This window comes from Cucurbita pepo, chromosome LG13 (genome assembly GCF_002806865.2).
Source record: "Cucurbita pepo subsp. pepo cultivar mu-cu-16 chromosome LG13, ASM280686v2, whole genome shotgun sequence".
Classification (NCBI taxonomy): domain Eukaryota; kingdom Viridiplantae; phylum Streptophyta; class Magnoliopsida; order Cucurbitales; family Cucurbitaceae; genus Cucurbita; species Cucurbita pepo.
The window spans coordinates 4,580,829-4,602,602 of NC_036650.1; the positions used below are offsets into that span (position 1 = coordinate 4,580,829).

The following is a 21,774-nucleotide window of genomic DNA, read 5'->3' on the forward strand; positions in this document are numbered from 1 at the left end:
AACTTTTCAAATGTTTAATGAAAAATAGCATCAATCCCCCAACCCCTACATATTTTATTAAAAATAAAAAGGTCATACCCAACCCCCGATTGATGTATGAAATTTACAAAACAAAGAAGGGAGGCTTCCTGTTATCAAGCAGAAAAATAAATGTCCTTATATTTTGCATACTACAGGGTGTAATAAAGCATACACTGAACGGTGTTGAGCAATAAGTAGCAAAAGGGGGACTGCCAATTTTGGTTCATCCTTGGGAAGCAACGAGTCACGCAGTCTGTTGCTCGACTTGATCAATGCCTGCATTATACAAGATGGCAAACAACAAATACTGAAAGTTCTATATAGTTGTACTTTTCTTTCAGACAAAAAAGCGATTGATAGCAGGCCATCATATATCAAACAAAAGAAGAATGATTTAATAACTCCAAATTAATCAACAAACCCTCATGCTTTGCAGTACAAATGGAAAATAACTTTCAGATAACAGTGTGTAAAATCACAAACAATAATAAAAATGATAATATCAAAAATAGAACACAAGAAGAATTTGGTCTAAAAATCTATAAATATACATTAATCTGATGATAGTATGTCTAGACAACATCAGTAGTATTTCTAACAGCGTGCGTCAGACTAAAACACACTAGCTCTTTGAACCTTGTATTTTTGGAAATGCATGCTTCTTAAAACAATGCACCCTATCGTTGAAAAGTATCCTCTTCTTTCTCCCTTTTATAAGAAAACTCTTGGATCTGACATATATATATATTCATTTGAAGTGCAAAATAGCTATTATCCAAAAACTCCTAACTTGCTACCGCAGAACACATACGGACTCAAGGTCTCTACAGTCCTCTATTTTTACATCCTTCAATGATAATCAGTTTCGAATTAAGGGAAGAAGAAAATTATATTGGCCATCAACTGAATACCTTGTTATTTCGTGTAACTCCAAAAGAAGTTGCCTGAAAACGAAGTGTCTCACTTCCTGCCATAGCATCCAACTGTTCCTCAGTCAGGTTTTCTGTGTATTGGACATTAGCCATTTGTTGAACAAGCTCCTGATTACATTACAAAACCATATCTAAGTCCGTATAAAAGTAACAAAATATGGTGGTAAAATATCTATATATTGGGCCATGTGACTTGCACAAAGCACCACGTCTAGATCTGAGAAGTACCTGCAGGAGAACAAGCTCAATTCCTTGGCCTTTTTTTAACTGATTGACAAGATACTGAAACAAACCCCTTAGTTCCATAGATGGGTACTTCTTACACCTAGAAACAGAAAAAGGTAAAAAAAAGTTAAATTTATGATCTGTGGGAGACAAATTTGCAAAATATCTGCATGCGCAACAAGTATACTTTTGCTATCTACATTCAGATGATAAAATAAGTAAAAGTATATAGAAAATCAATGTTCCTTAAAAAAAAATTGTTTAAATAAAATGACATAGTTTAGACTGCTACAGCACATTTAAAATCCAGTTTTACCATGTTACTGAGTGTCCCAATAAAAACTGCTGCATTGTATGCAAGTATGAAAGTTTAAAGCCGAAGAAACATTTGATAACATCAGAATGCACGAAAATCTCCTGGAACAAGTACAACTGAGAAATATAACAAAAGAAAGCTCCTTGGTGATATAAATGAAATTTACAAAAGAGGTAGAGGATGAAAAGCGCAAAACAGACCAGCAATCGCTCTACATAGAACACATTGACTAACTACAACACAGATTTGAACTAATACACTAATATAATTTTTATGCATTCCAGCTAAATTCCGCAACACAGCACAAAAACCATTCAACTAAATGCTCAATCCTATCTTTGAATCTGAGGCCTCATAACTCTTTCTTTTTCTTTTCTTTTTTAAGGGAGAAACAAACTTTTCAATGATAGATGAAATAAAAGGAAAAAAAATGTTTAAGGAGTTGAGTCCTAATGGGAGAGAAAAGGACAAGCAACCAAAACAATAAAGTAAGAGTCCAAGAATTTAGAATGTATTTAGAGGTAGAAGAAAAGGGAAATAAAATATAAAAAATATCAAAAAGGCTACTCCATTGAGTCGGCGCGACTGGAAAAGAAGAAACAAACAATCAAAATATCTAAGTCCTTTTTTCTTCTTTATTTTATTTTTTTTTTTATTATTATTTTTTTTTTGTTGCAAACACAGACCAGATTGGGTAAGGGAAGATCCTGAGGTTCCACTAAGTTTGTCGGTTTTATCATCATCTATGCTACCTATGGTGTTTGAGAACAAATACTTGATCTTTTTTAGGGATTTTTCAACCTCCACGGTTCCTTACATAATTTGGGAAGGACAGGATCACCTTGAAATTAGTAAGACACAACCAAAATATGTTAAAAATCCCGGTAACTGATTTGACATGACTTCAATGCATGATGAAGTGACAACGCCACATGAAAATTTAAGGAATTTGCAATATATATTGTCAAGGAAACATGTATTTACAACTTTCAGCATCATGCATAAGTAGCACAAGAAATTATAAACAATCACATGGAAAATAAAGAGGCATACAGAGAAAAAAAAATAAAGAGGANAAAGAGAAGAGAAAAAAAATTGAAACAGAACAGAAGATGACCGAGGTACTCTCATCCAAACATACGAGTATTTAAAACAATGAAAAATGTGATGACAAAATTGACTCGTAGAGAAAAACTCTAGGCCTGGTTTCAATTCAAGATAACTTTTAAATAGTGCACTCATTTTTTTTTCTTTTTTTAAATAATAATGGATGCATATAAAACATGCAGTTCAAATTACTTTGCGATAGTGCAATCAATCATATTTCTCTTGCTTTATTAATACTATGTATGTACATAACATGATTGCCTACGGAGTAAAAGAAAAAAAAAAAAAAGCAAATTTCATATCCCAATTAAATCATTCCCACTCCTTGGATGTCTGACCCGCCTCAAAACCCTCAAGAAGATTCCAATAAGAATCTCAAATAAAAAATAGCGGCACAGTACTTCTGACTGATCCTACTCAGTTTCTATTTTACTTTAGTTGCTCCTCCAATCCCTTTTTAAATATCCAGTATGCTTTTCTCAAAAAGCATAGCATACACTGAATTAATGACTATGGAAGCGTGACACCCGAGTAGGAAGGGTACAAAAATGAATCGAGACCACATCTGAATGTGAGGGATCTGAGGATAGGATAACTAAGAAAAGCTAAAAAGAATTGAAAGTCACTAACAAGGTGCACCTTTTTTTTTGGTAGCCCAGTCATAGGAACTCCATAGTTAAGCATGTTTTATCTGGAACAATTCTATGTTGGGTGACCGCCTAGAAATTTTCCTAGCATGCATGTGAGTAAGCACAAGACATGTTGGAAGGACTCATGTTGGTATGTGAGGATAATCCTCAATCTTAGAAGCGAGGAGTAGGTAACCTGATCATGTCACAGGTGATGCAAGGGAGTGCCGGGACACACAAGGGTCAAATCCAGATTCCAAATCGTGATCTGAATTCTGAGCATGAGTCAGGACTGGAAGAACCCGACTTGGCATAAAGCGGGCAATCGAAGTAGGCAAATAAACTAGAATTTCCTTGATGAACAGCCCATTGTAAAAGAATTTCATGCTTGAGCACGAACTATTTGTGCCTAGCTGGAATGTGAAATTTTCTACAGGTAAAAGGCAAGTCAAAATTTCAAAATCCTCAAGGAAATTGACAGCAGGGGAAGTGGAAGCAATCAAAATTGATAGAAATCTTCAAATAACTAATCCATTTGCAATTCTTCAACTCTAAGGTCAAACTAACATCTTCATGTGATTCATTATAATCAAGGAACTCCACATCCTAATCAGTTTCTGAAAGTCAGGAAATTTGTCCTTCGCAAGAGCAGTTAATAGCACTTCTCTTTCAAATTTCAACCACTCTGAAGCTAATGCAGTCAACAAAATAACGATTCACCTCCCATTTTTACTGAACTAGTTACAACCTTGCTACCCCTTTCACATAACTGAACCTTGCTACCCCTTTCACATGTAAGGTCATATAAACTAATTACTACCTTCCACATAACTTAACCCTGCTACCCCTTTCACATGTAAGGTTATATAAACTTATTAGCCTTAAATGCCACGTAAGTAGTTCACAGAACATGTCCAAGGAATCAAGCTTATGTAGTTGGAATAGATCTGACATGGCTAATCAAGGTAAAAAAGTTGAGTTTGTAAGGTCACATAAACTAATTAGCCTTAAATGCCACGTAAGTAGTTCACAGAACATATCCAAGGAATCAAGCTTATGTAGTTGGAATAGATCTGACATAGCTAATCAAGGTAAAAAAGTTGAGTTGGTTGTCCATAACATCCACATTTTAATTAATCAACCTCTGCGAGGTGCAGCAACCTGTATTAACGTATGGAATTCCAGGTATAACCACGGACAAATATCATGAAAAAACTAGGACAGTGATGCATACAAAAGTAACAATTGAAAATTATAACTGATTAATTATCACCGAAAGCAGAAAAGAATTAGAACACAAAAACTCAAATATACCAGGAACAACCCAAACGTTTGAACCAGCATTCAGCTAATAGCGTGGACATTTCCCCTAGACCGAAGATAAATAGACAACTCTATAATTAACGTCCATCTCTTACATAGTTCCAAGGATTAAAATACATTGTCAATGTAGATATCGGGATTCCAATTTCAAGAATATATCGATGGTTATATCGATAAAATTATTGATATCAATGGATATTTCTGTAAATCCAAAAATTATTTAAGTTAATAATTAAGTTGTTCTCAATTTCAAACTAAATTATAAATCCTTTTGTTAGTATTTATAATCACAATGGGATTAATAGATGACATTTTTATTTTTATTGCATGGGTATTTATAAAAGATATAAGAGATAAGAGATTAATCTTCAATCTCGATGTTGAACACTGATATATCAGATATTGATAGATATTTGAATCCTCCTATAATTGATAGAAAGTTTCCTAAAAGGTAAAAGCACAACCTCAAAGCCAGAAATCAGCCTAAAGAAAACTCGATGTTTAATATGGGAAAGAAAAGATAGACGTACAGGTGACCCCAAAATGAAGCTAATGATTGGAGCCAATCTGAGAGATTAAGGCCATCATCCTTCAACTTGTCACGCCCTCCTTGTGCCAAGCGTTCAATCACAACATATTCCAATATGTCATACTCAAGCTGCATAAATAATATGGGGAAAAAGATATTAAAAAATCTAAAAAATGAATAGTTTACCTAATGTATCGATGGAAATACAGAATAGTACACACCTGAGTCAGATACTTGAATGCATCTACTACAGGAGTAATCATATCCCTATATGCCTCAATCTGCAGAATGTCATTTCAAACATGATCTCTACTCTAAGAAACTGGAAGGCAAGATATATCTAATTGCATGTAGCAAAATCAAACAACACCTGGTGTACTATTGTACGAAGGACAGTCATTGGATTCGCATGAGCAAGTTTTGCAACCATCCTACCCAATTGCTTCAAATTTTCTTTAGCCAACCGCTTCAAAATCCTTCGTGTGTCCAACTGAGAAGTAGTTTAATCGTGGCTTACATGATTCTGAACTATTACAGAGGAGAATCCAAAAATAATTATATCAATTAACAAGTACCTTTGCCGTCTGCCTTGCAGCCAAAACCATTGGAATCTTCTCATCATCTTTCTCCCATTCACCATATAAACGATATCGCACCTAGTAATGCAAGATATTTTATATCAAAGCACTCATACAGATTTGGACTATAATACAGAAGAGAGTAACAATTAAATTCTTACGCTATAAAATCAGCCACATAGGATAAAAACAAAATAGCACCAATCTCGTTGAAAATTCAAGTTTCAAGTGAAGGGGAGGATTTGTGGCAAGCCAAAGTTTATGCAATGTTGTCAAGTTTGTGGGGGAATGAACAATAGAACCAGAGAGAGAAGGGCCCTCGTGATGTATGTACCGCACTAGGTTGTTTCTCTTTGGGCATCAGTGATGATGTTTATTTTGTCATTATTTGTTCCATCTCATTTTACTTGATTGGAATTCCTTTCAATTTCAAGGTTTTCAGTTATTAACAATATAATTCTTCAATCAAAGAAAATGGTACTAACGCAATGGTCTACCTCATATGGAAGAAGATTCATTACTTCCCATATTCCTTGACCAACAGCTGGATTGGCAGGTATCAACTGTAAAGAAGGAAGTAGGCACGTTCCTAGGGCTTCCTCAATCTTCAACCTTGCTTCCTTTAAGTGAAGGTGAGGAGCCCGGTTTCCAGCTAGGATACCAAATTCAGGATTCAGACCACTTTCCATACTGTTGACAAACTCAATTGCCGACATATAACAACCTCTAAGCACTCTACAAACCTGCAAAAATTTAAGAATAGAAAAATTAGGTTGGAAAATTGAAGGATAGTGAGTGGTGAACGAATTACCTTCTGTAGCAGAATTGTATCACGATAGAGATAAGGTCCAGCAGCGGCAAGCATCTGGAATAGTTCCCTTGGAAGATCTATAAAAGTACCACCCACCGGCAAACTTGTAGTGCCTATAATATCAATACTAGTTCCAGAGGATGCCCCCAAGCTCTGATAAGGATTTTGACGGACAATAGAATATGCAGAGGAGATTGATTCTTCAATGAGCCTAAGCACACACCAAAAGAAAATTTATACCGGAATCCAGACTCATATGCATGTTTATATGTATATATATATTTAGGCATCAAATCGGAATTACCTAAACAAGCTGTTACAAATTGGAAGATGCTCCACAGGATTGAGAGGTGAAAGCCGATCAAACAGTATGTGTGCATGATACCTGACAGGAAAAAAGAATAAAGCTAATAAAGTCTACAATTTTTTTGGTTAAGAGGTGAGAGCTTCAATTTTTCTTTTATTGGATATGAAAATTATAAGAGACTAAAGGCATACAAAAAGATGATGAGACTTCACAAAAAGCCAAGGGAATTACGAAAAGATTTCCCAACTGGCATAAACGTGCCACAAATCAAAATTAAAAAAACACTTACAAAGTAGAGCACTAAGTAGAATCAAGAAGTTTGACAAGATACCCAATAAAGTCAAAACAAGCAGAATGTAGACTTCAAATTGCTGAAGGATTCATTAGAAGATAGCAATGAGTAACAGCAATCGAGACAAGATATGTGGTTTCATCATTCAAACATATAAAGTAAACTGTATATGTTCAAAGTCAAGTGCATAATCTAGTTTTACAGGGGAAAAAAACATCAACTAACATTTGTTGACATTGAGATTGTTTAACTTTAATGTCGATACTACATTTTATTTATCCATGCCTGTCTAGGTAACTTTAATATATACACTTAATGGAAACTACATGTTAATCTTTGTAAACGTTTGTACTAAACTCCCTAACATAATTTGAAAGATACTCTTCACAATTTCAAGCAAAAAGAAGGTCCAGCACGCGTCATAGATCTTGTCCAATCCCTCATGACTAATCAAATTAACCCTTCATTCTCAATAAGGTTTCTTGTTTGTAAGAAAAAGACTAATCTTTCAACCATGCATGTAGCTTAACTTGAGGTGGTTCATCCTTTTTTTTCCCACAAAAATCTTGAGAAAAAAGAAATGAAAGAATACATAGACATAAAAACTCTATCGACAAAAAGGGGCAACAGAAATGGCTTGAGATAAAGCAAACTAAGACCTAACAAATAATTAAAAAAAAAAAGACATGACCCATGACCAAAGCCCAGAGAGAAACGTGGAACCTAGCAAGAGATCACAAATAGCTCGAGTTCTTCTCAACACCTCTGAAGTCTACTCTCTCAACCCATTTATTTTATAATAAAGCACATACCCAACTTGTCTCAAAAGACTACCCTTCTATCTAAAAAACAGATGGAGAAGGAACTCCATGATTACCTCGCTTAGGTCTCAGGTCTCCATTATGAACTTTAATTTTTATTGATTGATGAAAGTGAAGAAAATTTTACAGAGACACAATCTCAAAAGGGGAAAGAAAAGAAAAACAAAGAGAACCATCAAAACTAAAAACTTAAACCCAAAACTAAAACCCGTAGGGGCTAGAAACACCAACAATAATTAAAACGGCTGCAAGATGGAGTATGCTTAAAGAAAGAAATACAAAGACACCAAAAAATAAAAAACAATCACTTTCCAACAGCAAGAAGAACAAAGCTACGGTAGATCAAGCAAAAACAGCAATATACATAACTCATTGAGACAGAAGACAAAAACTTGAATAAACAACAGAACCACAGGCAGAATTATTGACTGAAACAACCTCTCCAAATGTGAGAAAGGCCACAGACACAAAGGAACCAAAAGAAGGCATCACATAGCCACTTAGAAAGAATGACTCCTAATAGAGATAGCAGCAGCCTGTATACTTGAAAACAATCTTCACCAGAAATAAACCAAACAACTTCGGTTTCTGAAAACTTTTCACCCCAAAAGCAATGCTACAACAATAAGATGTTCTTCATGCCAACCAAAGCTGAAAACCATACTGAGTTGGAAACAAAAACAGCTCACTGGATCAGTAAACAAGAACAGACGAGCTAACAACCATCACAAAGCCTGAAGAACCAACAGCCAACCTAAAGCCACTAATGAATTTGACACAAACAACAGACTTCATAATCCTTCGGCATTAATCTCATATATCTCAAGGCCACAAATCTATATGAAAGAAGAGAAGTCGTCTTTATCTTCAGACTTTTCATCAAGCCACACATGTGATGGCGACTCATCATATGATTTACTTGCAGAACTGTAAATTACCTCCCGAAAAAAGATTGCAAAGACCCCCTTCAATAGCTTTGTCAGAAGAGATCTCCTCTGTCCCACTACCAATTAGAAAATTCAGCTCCAAGTCATAACTACTAGAATTAACCACAAATTCCAAATCTCAATCCCAATCATCGGAATTCTAATATTTTTTTTGTTGGCTCATTTGATGAATAGATCACGTCTTGAGAGACATTTATCAGCTAGAGGTAATGAAGAATTGAAAGATGTTGATTGAGAAATGTACTAAGAATGCTTCTTATTTGAGGCCTTACCCTTCCGGTTGGGATCTCTTTTCAGGAAAAAAAAAAAAAACCCAATAAGTTAGTGCATTTTTCTTCTAATAAATCTTGATTAGTGGCTTTATCCATCACTAAACTTGAAAATATAGAATTTTAGGTGGGTGTGCTCTTTTTCCTCGTATAGTGAGAGGAAATGCTCTAATAAAAGTATTTTTTATATGCTTGACACCCTCAAAAATAGGGCAAAACTCATCGTATCCCTTTGATGGACATAATATCAACTACCTCATCAAATGCTTTTGATGCAGAATCCATGTCAACCACAAAAGAGAATGAATGCTGGGAAAAAATTGTCTTCCAAAACAAAATAAGAATGCTGAAAATCTAGGGCATTAATTGGGTCTTCACCAACTACTTCTTAGCCTGAATCTAATAAAGGCTTTTCATCTTCGAAATACACTTTGTATACAAATGAAGTCCAAGGGATTCGAAAAATCATTTGAAGGTTTTTAAATGTATCGGGAGGATACAATGGAAAAACGTCTCCAAACCTAAGACTAAGAGTTTCCCCTTAACATATCCGGAATCTTGATAGTTGTTTGAATAAATCCACACAAGTTCTTTACCACAAGTTTTCTTTACCTCAATATAAGTGGTATAAGTTGTAAAGATACGATCTCCCATTGATTCAAATGTACTTCTTTCCCAAGATTGTAAAGATACGTTCTAGGTAGCAACCCAACCCACCATATCCTTAAACAAAATCTTGATTACTATGTTTTTCATTAGACCATTTTATAATTTTCAGATGAAATTGCCCAAAGACCTTTCATCATTATGTGTACCCAAACCACTAAAGTATACCCAAAGATCTTTCACTCTCCAAGTCGACCATTAAAGGATTAAGAAGTAAAAGACCCCAAAAATATCTTCTAGAACCTTCTTAATACTCGTCCACTTTTTATGATCAAATAGTCCAGTTTACTAGTGTTGTGAAAGGTTCCTTAACATGCACTTAGGCAATAATCACTGGACTCGCACCTCGCCTTAAAAAAGACGAGACACACCGAAGAAGGTACACATTAAACGCACACCTTTTGTGAGGCCCTAAGGCTCAAAGCTCTAGGCTTTAGGGTTTTTTCCTTACTTCAAAAAAACTAACCAACTCAAAACAACCTTGTGTTCAAGGTTTTTCTTCTTTACGAACTAAAAAGATAAAATCTACCAATTCTAAATGCAAAAGTCCTTGTGCTTAGGGTCTTTTTGTCATATTCCTAGTTCAAATATGTTTTCTTTTCCTTATGTTTTATTTTTTTATATTAAACCGTGCGCCTTAGAAAAAAAATTCGAAACTATTTATTACACCTTGCATTTAAGCCCCAGAAGCTATTACACATTATTGTGCCTTGAGCTTTAAAAAACACAGGTCTTTCATACTTCGTTATAACCCATCCACACAAATTCATGATTCTTCTTCACCCAATAATATTGGAAAATTTTCAGGGAGGTAGAATTATCACTCATTACTTAAGCATCATTAGTTTTCACGTTCCTTTTTACAACATCCACAAAACTATTGTGAAAGCTAACTTTCTCTAAGAAGGGGAGTTGTTGGACATGAACCTTGGATCCCATCGAAGGTGGTCCTTTTAACATATCCCACAATGTAAGCCAACCACTTTTAAAATTTCTCATAGGAACAATAATAAACTTCCTTCCACCAGAGAGCAGCCATACAACACAATTGATACTCCAACCTAAAAAAGATTGTCGCTTACACAAGTGAATCATACCAATGTAATAAATCCATTTAAGAACCATGCAAACCATCATATATGAGACGTGAGAGAAGTATTACCATCTTATTTTCCAAGTTTTCTATTATGAATATCTAATTTTCCAACAAAATATAGAAGTGATCCTCATACAACAGCTCTTGTAAATCCATAACCGAATAGAATCCAATCCCCATCAAAAGGTAGTGAACCGAGCGGAAAGACTGTGAATAACCAAAACTAGTGAACCGCAAAATGAGGAACTGAGGCAAGAAACAAAGGGAGTTGAAGATACTGCAAACCCAAATTACCAAAACAAACCTAATGCAAATGGGAACTCCAGAAAGAAAGGTGACGGCATGGCAAAGGGAGTCCGACGACACGATGGACGGTCTCACAGAGAGGACAAGATGACATACCTATAGCAAGCAACACTAACAGAAGAAACGGTGCAGGAGAACTTGCACAGAAACATCCAAGATAGACATTAGAACATTTGAAGGCGGCAAAGGCAGGACATAAACCTAGAAAGCACAGACATTATGTTCTGGATGGTGTCGTGTTAGACATGCTTTGAACACGAATGTATCTAGACACACTATGAACATGTGTCCAACACCCAAAAATGTCCCTTTTTTAAAACAAATTTGGACACATGATGGACACACACATACATGGTATAGACAACAACGTCGGAAAGAGGTCAGCGATGACATTTGGTTAGAGACAGGCAATGACAGAGCAGCAGCTAAGTTCATCAAAGAGGGAGGGGGTTGAGCAAATGTGTGGACAGGTGGGGAAGGGAGAGGAGAAAAGATTTATTAGGGTTAGGGTTTTATTAAAAGAATATAGAAACACTTTAATAAATTTTATTTTGTGTCTTAGATGGGTTGTGGCCTTTTGATTTTATTGGGTTTAACTGGGTTCGTTTATGGGTTAAACTTTAACCTAAACTCCATGGACAATCTTCATCCTGTAACGTGTCTCTGACGTGTCCGTATCCTCCATTTTTAAAAAGCTGGCATGCTGTCATGTCTGTGTCCATACTTCTTAGATGTTTACAATCGACAACAAACGAATGGAAGCAGTGTTGCTTTAGCAACGGCTAGGGTTAGGGTTCTTTGGAAGTTTCCAAGTTATTAAAGTTCAACCATTTACTTCCCACATAATTTGTTTAAGCCCTTCCGTTTAAGTTCCATGATTTTTTACAATATCTTCAAACATGCTAAGAATTTCTTGGCTATTAGTACCAAGAAGGAACATAGAAACAATTTGATTTCAGTTCACCAAAAATGGAACCGAACATAAGAAAGTTTCTCTTTAAAATTGTTCTAATACCAGAATGTATGTTCCCCAACAAAAAAAACAGACGGGATATATATCCAAGACAAATGGAGAACAAGGGAGGTGAAATATACAACTTAAACATTGGCCCAAACCAGAGTATGGTATTGATGTGATACTTTTGGCAGTGCATGAGGTTCGTGTATTGCTACGTCTAAAAAACTATGGCGGCAACCAACTCATGCACACAAATGTTTTTCGATAAGAACTCATGCACAGATGTTGACTCAAAGAAGTGGACTGCAACAGGTTACTAGAGCAACATCAACACCCACATTTCACTCTTACTATCAATCACACAGACAGATACATCATCCCCATATAAGGTTACGGAAATTCAATTTTACGTACCAGTCACCCACAGAAAGAAATCCAGTAAGCAAGCCCAATGTTTGATTGTTTTCCAGCTCTGGAGACCTTTCATTGACTGCCTCACTTTCCATATCAAGGGCAGAAAAAAGATCGATGCTTACATCTCCTTGCTTCTCGTCATCCATTAGGTCCTTTCCAGTTGCCGCAAGATTTATTTTTCCTATTCTGTTAGCCTGTAGAAATTTATTCAAACCCATCATAATATATACAAGAACATAAAAAAGAGGTTAACCATGCAGAAAAGGAGAACCTGTATTAACAAACTCGAAGCTGTAGTTTAAACTTCCAAGTCACCATAAATACTGGAATCAAATTCCATTTTCAAAGACCCAAAATCTAGTGTGTAGAAGCTGCCATGTAGCAGGCTACCTACCTAACAGAGTAACTAGAAAGTAAAGGGAACAACTAACTAACAACTTGAAAGTAACTAATCCAGCAAGGTGATGGCAAGCTATTTATAAATCAGTACTCTTGCTCGAATAAAGAACACATAAAACTGCCAAGGGACCCTTCCAAACAAGAATAAACTGAAAAGTATTCCACTCAGAAGAAAAACAGACGCAACACTAAGGTTCTTTGAAAGCATTGCATAATCAATGTATTGATCCTAAAACCCAGTGTTTACAGATCTCAACCTGATCTCCATAAATTTAAAGCCAACAAAATACAAAGAACATTTTATTCTTTTGAAAACAATGCATGCATTTAATAAATATAATCCCTCAGAGACGCAAGACTAATAGTTACGCTTTGCATCATTATGATATTCCTATGGTGCACTAATCACAAATTAAGCCATAAGAAAGGAACCCAGCTACTCAGCTTCAATTGTAGAGATGTTCTTGGGTAACCAGTGATTAACTTTTTTGTGAAACAGTACCCAAAAACTGTGGACCACAATTTTATCACCTTTATTGAAGAGAATGTTCAAATTTAAGAAACTCCTTTCTCATGATCAATGAGTTCTTCCAGAAAATTTTGGTTTTGGACGAAATAGCATTCCAGACCAAGAAATAACGTTCTAGAATCAAATAAAAATCCATATTGTCCAACTAAAATTGAATGAGAAAATTTCAACAGTTCCTGGTTTACTGGTCAAGAATGCATACTTCATAAACATTGCAACCCTAGTTCAACTCATTGTATAACAGATTGAATCAAGAGAGCTAAGGTCTATTGTAGTCCAGAATTCTTTTCTTTAAGGACTGTTAACCATTCCCTTTTTAATCGAGAAACAAAACAACAAATGATATAATTTTTTAACAAATTCCTTTAATGATTTTGTTAGTCATATAAATGTCACCTGAGGCAAAGAGCCCAAAAAAATACATTACAGTTATTTGAGGGGCTTGATTTTCTAGATTATTTCATAAAAAATAGCAATTTGATTGTGTCCACATTTCTTTTTTCTTTTTAAAGGATTAATGAAACACTTTTCATTGCCTCAGTGAAAAATATTCAAGTTGATACATCCTGAGAGTTTATAAAATAAAACACCCAAAGCATACTGTACGTCTCATCAGGAGATTACAAAAAAACACACACACACACATCACTCTCATTAAGGTGCTTGGTTATCCAGATTCTTTCAAAAAATTTAGCAATTTAACAGAGTCCACAATATTCTTTTCTTTTCCAAGGAACAATGAAACACTATTTACTGCATCAGTTAAAGTACTCAAATTCATATGTGCTGAGAGTTCGTGAAAAAAAGCGCCCAAAACATAATCTATGTCTCATCAGGAGATTAGAAAACAGCACCTCTTTTAATGTTAATTGCATGGGAGTACAGTTATAAAAGAATTTGTAACTGCACACCAAGATGATGCAAATTATTTTCCAAAAAGTTCACGTGCATACCATTTCCTCCCAATAGTTGTCTTAGACACCACAAATTAGAATTACATTGTACAGTGTAGAAAAAGAGCTCAAAAGCGTAAAATGCATCTTCGAAGACCCCCCAATTTCTTTCCTTCCAAATTTCCCAAATGAAGGCTTGAGCCCCCAATTTTTCACAAAACCTTTGTTTTTCCTCTTATGTTCCACCTATTTAAAGCTTCGAAAAGTCACTCCATCACTGAATTTAGCATACACAAACAACCAAAAAGTCTTCAATAAAAGATGTCAAGCCTCTTGAGGCAAGAGTTCATTCGAGAAATAAATGATCGATAGTTTCTTCACCTCCCAAGCACACACTACAAGCCGAAGGAAAAAGGCTCCAATGAGCAACTTCCTCTGCATTCTGCGTTCAAGCTTTTATAATCCAAACTCCAAAGAAAAATTAATCATCTGGGGTACATTGAACTTCTATCATATCAATCAATGGAGTTTCAAGCTTGTGGGAACTCAGTCAGTTTGATGAGAGAAGATTTTGTTTTAAAAAAAAAACCCACACATTCTGCCCATCATCACCCAATCTCACGCCCAACCAAGCCTATCCAACTATCAAATTCTCTGTCCATAATGCCTCTTCTAAAACCAAGTTCCCAGTCATTGGTCTCCGGATGGTGGGTTCCAACATTTTAAAACTGTAGCTTCTTTTTTTATGGAGAGAAGGTAAATGTCCGAGAAAGATTCCTCCAGATAACAGGGACCAAACCACTTGTCTTTCCAAAACTTAATTTGTCACCCCTTTCACTTTGAAGATGATGTTAAAGAAAAAGGCACTGTATTTTGCAATCTCAAACCATGGCCCTCTTTTTGAAATTCCCTTGGGTGAGAGGGAAGTCCAACCTAAGGGATTACACCCATAACTAGCTAGCTCGTGGTGTCCTAATAAAAGTGTATGTATGACAGATGAAAAATAAAAGTGACTTTGAAAAATAATATTACTTAATATTTACTCAATAGCAATACCTCATCAAGTCTTTTGGAAGAAAAGGAATCATAATGTTCAAATGCCTCATCCTCTTTCGGGAGCAGATGTGCATATCTGCAGTAAATAAAGACCCAAATGAAAAAATGACAAGGTAAACTATTCAAAGTACAACTTCAAAAGTAAAGCACTAGATGATGCAGGGCAAGGTAGAGAAAAACAGAAATAGTGTGTAAGAGATAATGAGTGGAATGTTAATTGTTATTACAAGAATACTTGAACTAATTCCAAAAATAACAAAAAGGGAAGACAAGGCCGGCTTGGTGTGCAATCTGGGTCTGTTTTATGTTTCTAAATTCATTGAATCAAAAATATTTGCTTAGCATATTTGATTTTTAGATTAAGTGATCCAAATAGTAGCCAAATCAAAACTTTAATCTGATTTGAAATTTAAAATAAAAAAGTTATTAGATTTCTTGAAGAATCACATTAACTAACTTAGCATCAGGCGAATTAAGCAACCCCCCCCCCCCCCCCCNACACTAGTCTATTTATCACAATGAGATTTCTTCAAGATTTGCATCCAATTGGACACATGCTCCCTACTACAAAAAGCATGCCCCAACTCACATTGACTAAATCAATATTGGACTCCGTCAGAACTTCCAAATGCACTTCCAATGTGTTAGAGCAATAGCAACCCCAATCAATGAACGGCTATATTAAAAAAATAATCATAAAGCAACAAAATGCCTTGTACTAAATTGAAGAACAAACTAACATTTAAATATATATATATATATATATATATATGATATATATCTATACTTACATGCTATCAAGAACAATAAATTTTTCCTTCACTAGTAACGCTGTAAGCTTATAAAGCCCAAATGGCACTGGCGAATTTACTTCAATACGCTGATAATATTGAAATTTGAACCCAAGGATTTGTGAAGCATGATACTGCCAATAAACATAACCTCATGAGAAACTTTAAGAGTCTTTTTATAATCAAGTATTAGCAAGATAATCGAAGCCAGCTTGTCATGAATCCTAAGCAACTTTACCTTGGGAAATATTGGAATTAGCTCTACGAAAACACTATTTTCTGGCTGAAGTTCAAAACACTCCAAGACCTGATATGTACGCATCAAAAAAATGAAAATTTAGCACAGTGAACTTCATAAAGAATAATGAATAATAGGAAAAAGGAAAACAGAAAATCTAAGATTATATAAAACAAACAAGAGAATGACTCACAATGTCAAAAACACGGTTTGGGTCCAGATCAAAATGCCCAATCAATGACTGCATGAAGCTTAAAGATCAATAAATTGAAAAAAACTCTATAATATATTCATATAGAAAACTTCATACAGAAGGATAACTAATTGGATATCATTGTGCATGCGTGTGTTAAAGATAAATAAAGATAAAAGACTCTAAATGGAAGTTTATGACCAACCTTTATAATACCAATTGTTGATCCCGAAAAATTATTATTTGAAGCGTCAGTGACCCGGCAAAGAAGTGTTACCTATGGTTTAAGTCAAGCACCAAAGTAGATCAAGTACTAAATCACAAAATAAAAATAAACATTACAAAGAAAAAATTGCATTCGACTGTAATAAAAATACAGATATTACATCCGGTCCAAAATATTATGCATCTTATGACCTTTTTTCTTTTTACAAAAGGGAAAAAAAAAAANGCCCACATAAATGAGTCAAACTACAAAAAAAGCTCCGACAATAGAAATAAGACCAAGCAAATAGTTACAAATGAGCCTAGAAACAGAGGCCCAAAGAGAAACTGAGAATCTAATAAGGGTCAATCTCTCTTTGTTTTACCAAATCTCCCCCTTTATTTTAAACCTTCTTTTATGCATCTCATGATCTTTGTCTTCACATCATAAAATCTCGCTCTTTGTTCTACCAAAACGAGAAGACAGAAATACATAATCTTACTTCATCTAAGAAAGAGGTGACAAAAACAACTCTACAACTCTCTTAAATGCAATAGTAGTATGTTTTATAGGGTGTCCAGGAATGAGCATTATATGGTTAGAGAGCAATAATAGAACACACCATTCTCACAATACAATGCTCATTCCTGGACGTCCAATAAAAAATACTACTAATTCTCTCTACCATACTGACCAAATTGCAGCAATAGTTGCATTGATCAGAAAATTTTGAGTTATGTCTAAGACATTGATCAAAGAATTGAATAATTGGATCAGTTTAGTTGAACAAGTCGAATGTCGATCACAGCAGGGCTAATGTCTTCCAGAAGTTTACTACCCAGTGGGATTAGTCCCAAAAAAGTTGGGGGGGGGGGGGGGGGGNAATCTATGCATGCAACCTTCAGACAATTTTCTAGAGGTATATTCACGGCTTGGGTTTTGTGATGTTTTAGGGAGGTTCCTCTAACCTTAGGACGCACAAACACTATATTTTAGAGGAAGGTGTCTCTTGGAAACATATCGAGCTAAAGATATAATAATTATAATAAGCCCATTCCTAATAAGTTTTATCTAAGCCCATTCCTAATAAGTTTTAAAAAATATATCTATGATAATAATAATTATAATAAGAGATTCTATAACAGATCTAATCCTTCTATTTTAATCATTCCTGAATTATTAGGATCACATCTTCTTCTTCTTCTTCTGGCCATAGTCAAACTCTTCAAATATTTCTAATTGACAAGAATTTGTATGTTATTGGTGAAGTACACATTTTTTGTGTTCAATTTACATAGTTTTATCGATAATGAATATTAAACATATCAACTTTTTTTTTTTTTTTTTTTTTTNATATATTCTTTTCTTATGAAATAACCTACCTTTCATTGAAAAAAATGAGAGAGTTCAAGGAACACAAACATTCAAAAAGAAAGCCCATGCCAAAAAAAAAAAAAATAGACGTAAACAAAAAGGGACTTCAATCAAACAAAATAAGACATAAGAATTAAAAGGATAATTCTATTTTAAAAAAGAATCAGAAACCTAAATAAATGTCTTCTTTAAATAAATCAATAAATAAAACAAAATAAAAATCGTGTTTGTATCCTGTCTACATCTTGTCATATCCATATCTCATGTCCCATTTTCGTGCTTCTTAGCTATAATCCAAATTCCAAACAATGTTCAGTCATTTACTCAACCCAAAACAAGCTGTAAAAATTTAATTGGTTTTGTTCAATTCTATCGGATATTCAAGAAGGCCTACCACCCAAAACTTCCTAACCACTAGTCAAATACATAAGCTTGGGTTTTTATATTTTAAAAAAAAAAATTAGGATCAAAATAGAAATGGTTTTGAACTGGAAGATAATTTTAGGATAACAATTGAACTAAAAAATTAGGTCAACAGTACATTTATAAAATTTATGATTATTTATATTGTGGGCTAGGTCGGGTCACTTTGGTTGAACTTGCTGACCACGAGCTTTCTGTAACTACTCTACTTTTCTTTATCAATCAAGATGGGAAGACTTTCGTCTAACCCCTCTCATTAGGAAAAGGGAAGCCTTGTCCCTTTGTCCCCAACATTATCACAAGGAGAAAATCCCAGTAACACAAAGTTGGAAGGAGGAACATATATATATATACAAATTTATTTATTTATTTATTTGACATCTTGTGTGCGGGGAGAGAGAATTTGATCGTGAAATTGATTAATCAAGGAAACAAACAAAGAAGAAAAGTATAAGAACAAAGGACTAAGTATTTAATCACTATCATACCAACTTGGCATAACCCTCACTTTCTTCCCGCAGAAGATTAAACTTCGTTTGCTGATATAGAAGACGAGTATTTACTCGGACCTGAAATCAAAGAAGTATCCATATATATACATCAGTTTTAAAGGTTTGACCTCCATGTTAAAATTGAAGCTTTAACAGGCATGTGACAGCAACTTAGGTTAATGAAGCTACATAGAGAAGCTTTTGCATCTCAGTATTTTTAAAAACATAAATCCAAGACACCATCGACATCTTCTGCTATTTTTATAAGTGAAATAATTAATACAACACCAATATTGTGTGAGCCTAAGATGTGAACAAGTTCAAAATTAAACGATCAAATGCTCATACAGAAAATAAACAGACAGAAAAGGAAAATAAACATCACATGCAATATCAATATCTAGGTTCAGGTGGCATTATCAATACCAAGCTTGAATCTCATCATAACTATCACTTACCTCTTTATTTTTCAATTCTTGCGCCTTAATCTTTATCATTTCAGCCTCCCATAGAAATTCTTCCTAAAACAAAGCAATTTCAGTTCAGAACTTCATTACTACAAGAAATAGTGCATCAAATAATTGAGGCCCACAAATATAAAGAAGCATAGGTCATTACACTTGATGGAGCATAAGAATGGCACTGTCTCTAGGTAGAGCATTTACAATGAAAAGAAAAAACGAAATACAAACAAGATAAATTTTATATATAAATATCACCTCACAGCGCTCCTGAAAAAGCCGCAATGGGACAAATGCTGATTCAACAAGCCACTTAGCCTAGAAGGAATAGAATACAAGATCCAATTGGAAAAATGAGTCATAATTATTATTTAAATAAACAAAAGGGGAAAACATGTTCTTATAACTCATTTTACCAAATATAGTACATCAAGAGGATAAGCAATGAAATAGCATCAAAGACCATCACAGAATTTGGTGAACAAACGAGTATCAAGTTTGCAAATTCCCGTTATCAAATAGTACATCAATTTTTTTAAGAACTGTTGACAGCAACTTTTCATTATGTGAAAGGAAATTATTACATCCAAGACCCGGGAGAATGGCCCCTACAAAAGAAGGTTATAAATTAGAACTGCAATTGATGAAAAGCTGTTGAGTAATAGAATTACAAAACAGTTTAGCGAGAGTCATTAGAGTGTATGTGTGAATAAAGGAGCTTATTAGTCTTTCATCCTTTATTGTAATTTGACTATTTTTAGTTTAGGATTTCCAAGTCTGCCTACATATATTGATATCTAATGTATAGAATGTATGAATTCTCATACTTTGGTCCCTACAATATCATAGAATATAATCATACCTTAATTATTTTTCTAGAGCAATTAGGGTTTTGTGAACCTTTAGGATGGGGGTTGAGGACCTTTTTGTTTTTCAGCTTGTTGTCCCCTCTCCACCTAACCCTCCGAGCCATCATCACAATTTTCATCATAGTTTTTCATCTTTTTTGACATCGCCCAGCCCAAGAGGAAGCATGCATTACAATTTGAAGAACCTCAGAATTCGGCCACCGCCTTCAATCCATGCACCAGGGTAGGCTTTTGCATTGGCTGGAGCACAATAAAATCGTTTTCCTTTATGGCAGCTTCCTAAGGTTGGTCTTAGCATCAACTCGACATTAGAATCATCTTTCTCTATGACAATCTTTAGGAGGAAGTGTATATGGAGGAAACCACCTCAGTTTGTAGCTTAGGGAAAGATGATAAAGTTTGTCGCCTTTGCAAATCTTAGTAAGGGTTGAAACAAAGTCCACAGCATAGTTTGGAAATTTTAGCCAAAGCATTTGAGTAGTTTGGAATGAAGAAAAGCAACCAAAATCACTGTCAACCATCGACGATCTAAGAGTGTTATTATTCTACTTGTCGTATATGTTGATGGTATGGTCAACACTGGAAGTGATACCTTAGGCATGTATCTCCCAAATCCTCCAAAGTCAATTTTACATTGAAGACTTGAGAATATTGAAGTACTTCTTTGGTATAGAAATAATGAGAAGCAGAAGGGATATCACTATGTCACATATGTGCTTGATTTGCTATCTAAGACATGAAAATTGGGAGACAAGCCATGAAGGTCTCCTATTATGCATTCTGTAACTTACAAAAGATGGAGAATCATTGAAGTCTTTGAAAGATATAGGTGTAACACTTTGGAATTTTAAGAAAATAAATAAAAAATTCTTTAAAAAGAAGAAGAAGGAAAGCAAAATGGCATCCACACAAGTTGGAGAAGATGACCATACAGTCAACGGTTAGTTTCTCAACCTACATTCCTTTCTTTCTTAACAAATTTGAAGCTAGCCGTTTTCACTATTTTTATTCTTTTGACTTAATTTANGGCACTGTCTCTAGGTAGAGCATTTACAATGAAAAGAAAAAACGAAATACAAACAAGATAAATTTTATATATAAATATCACCTCACAGCGCTCCTGAAAAAGCCGCAATGGGACAAATGCTGATTCAACAAGCCACTTAGCCTAGAAGGAATAGAATACAAGATCCAATTGGAAAAATGAGTCATAATTATTATTTAAATAAACAAAAGGGGAAAACATGTTCTTATAACTCATTTTACCAAATATAGTACATCAAGAGGATAAGCAATGAAATAGCA

At 34.7% G+C, this 21,774-nt stretch overlaps 1 protein-coding gene across 3 annotated transcripts in view; it reads right to left on the bottom strand.

The window, feature by feature from the left end:
- Window positions 1–21,774, bottom strand: part of LOC111808014 (THO complex subunit 2-like) — a 36,607-nt gene that overhangs the window by 6,952 nt on the left and 7,881 nt on the right. The window contains exons 1-20 of one of the 3 annotated variants that reach the window (XM_023693769.1): window positions 20,017–20,046; window positions 19,859–19,918; window positions 19,598–19,660; window positions 19,137–19,217; window positions 16,852–16,923; window positions 16,647–16,694; window positions 16,454–16,522; window positions 16,216–16,349; window positions 15,425–15,500; window positions 12,548–12,741; window positions 6,776–6,856; window positions 6,472–6,682; window positions 6,158–6,403; window positions 5,658–5,738; window positions 5,453–5,572; window positions 5,304–5,363; window positions 5,084–5,211; window positions 1,182–1,278; window positions 933–1,061; window positions 194–297 (exon numbers count right to left, since the gene is read on the bottom strand). In XM_023693769.1, the coding sequence (XP_023549537.1) occupies window positions 194–297; window positions 933–1,061; window positions 1,182–1,278; window positions 5,084–5,211; window positions 5,304–5,363; window positions 5,453–5,572; window positions 5,658–5,738; window positions 6,158–6,403; window positions 6,472–6,682; window positions 6,776–6,856; window positions 12,548–12,741; window positions 15,425–15,500; window positions 16,216–16,349; window positions 16,454–16,522; window positions 16,647–16,694; window positions 16,852–16,923; window positions 19,137–19,217; window positions 19,598–19,636 (1,970 nt within the window). In that variant the 5' untranslated portion in view covers window positions 19,637–19,660; window positions 19,859–19,918; window positions 20,017–20,046. Of the gene's footprint in view, window positions 1–193; window positions 298–932; window positions 1,062–1,181; window positions 1,279–5,083; window positions 5,212–5,303; window positions 5,364–5,452; window positions 5,573–5,657; window positions 5,739–6,157; window positions 6,404–6,471; window positions 6,683–6,775; window positions 6,857–12,547; window positions 12,742–15,424; window positions 15,501–16,215; window positions 16,350–16,453; window positions 16,523–16,646; window positions 16,695–16,851; window positions 16,924–19,136; window positions 19,218–19,597; window positions 19,661–19,757; window positions 19,805–19,858; window positions 19,919–20,016; window positions 20,047–21,577; window positions 21,638–21,774 lie in introns of those variants that run through there. The other 2 variants (XM_023693767.1, XM_023693768.1) reach the window with 2 other exon arrangements.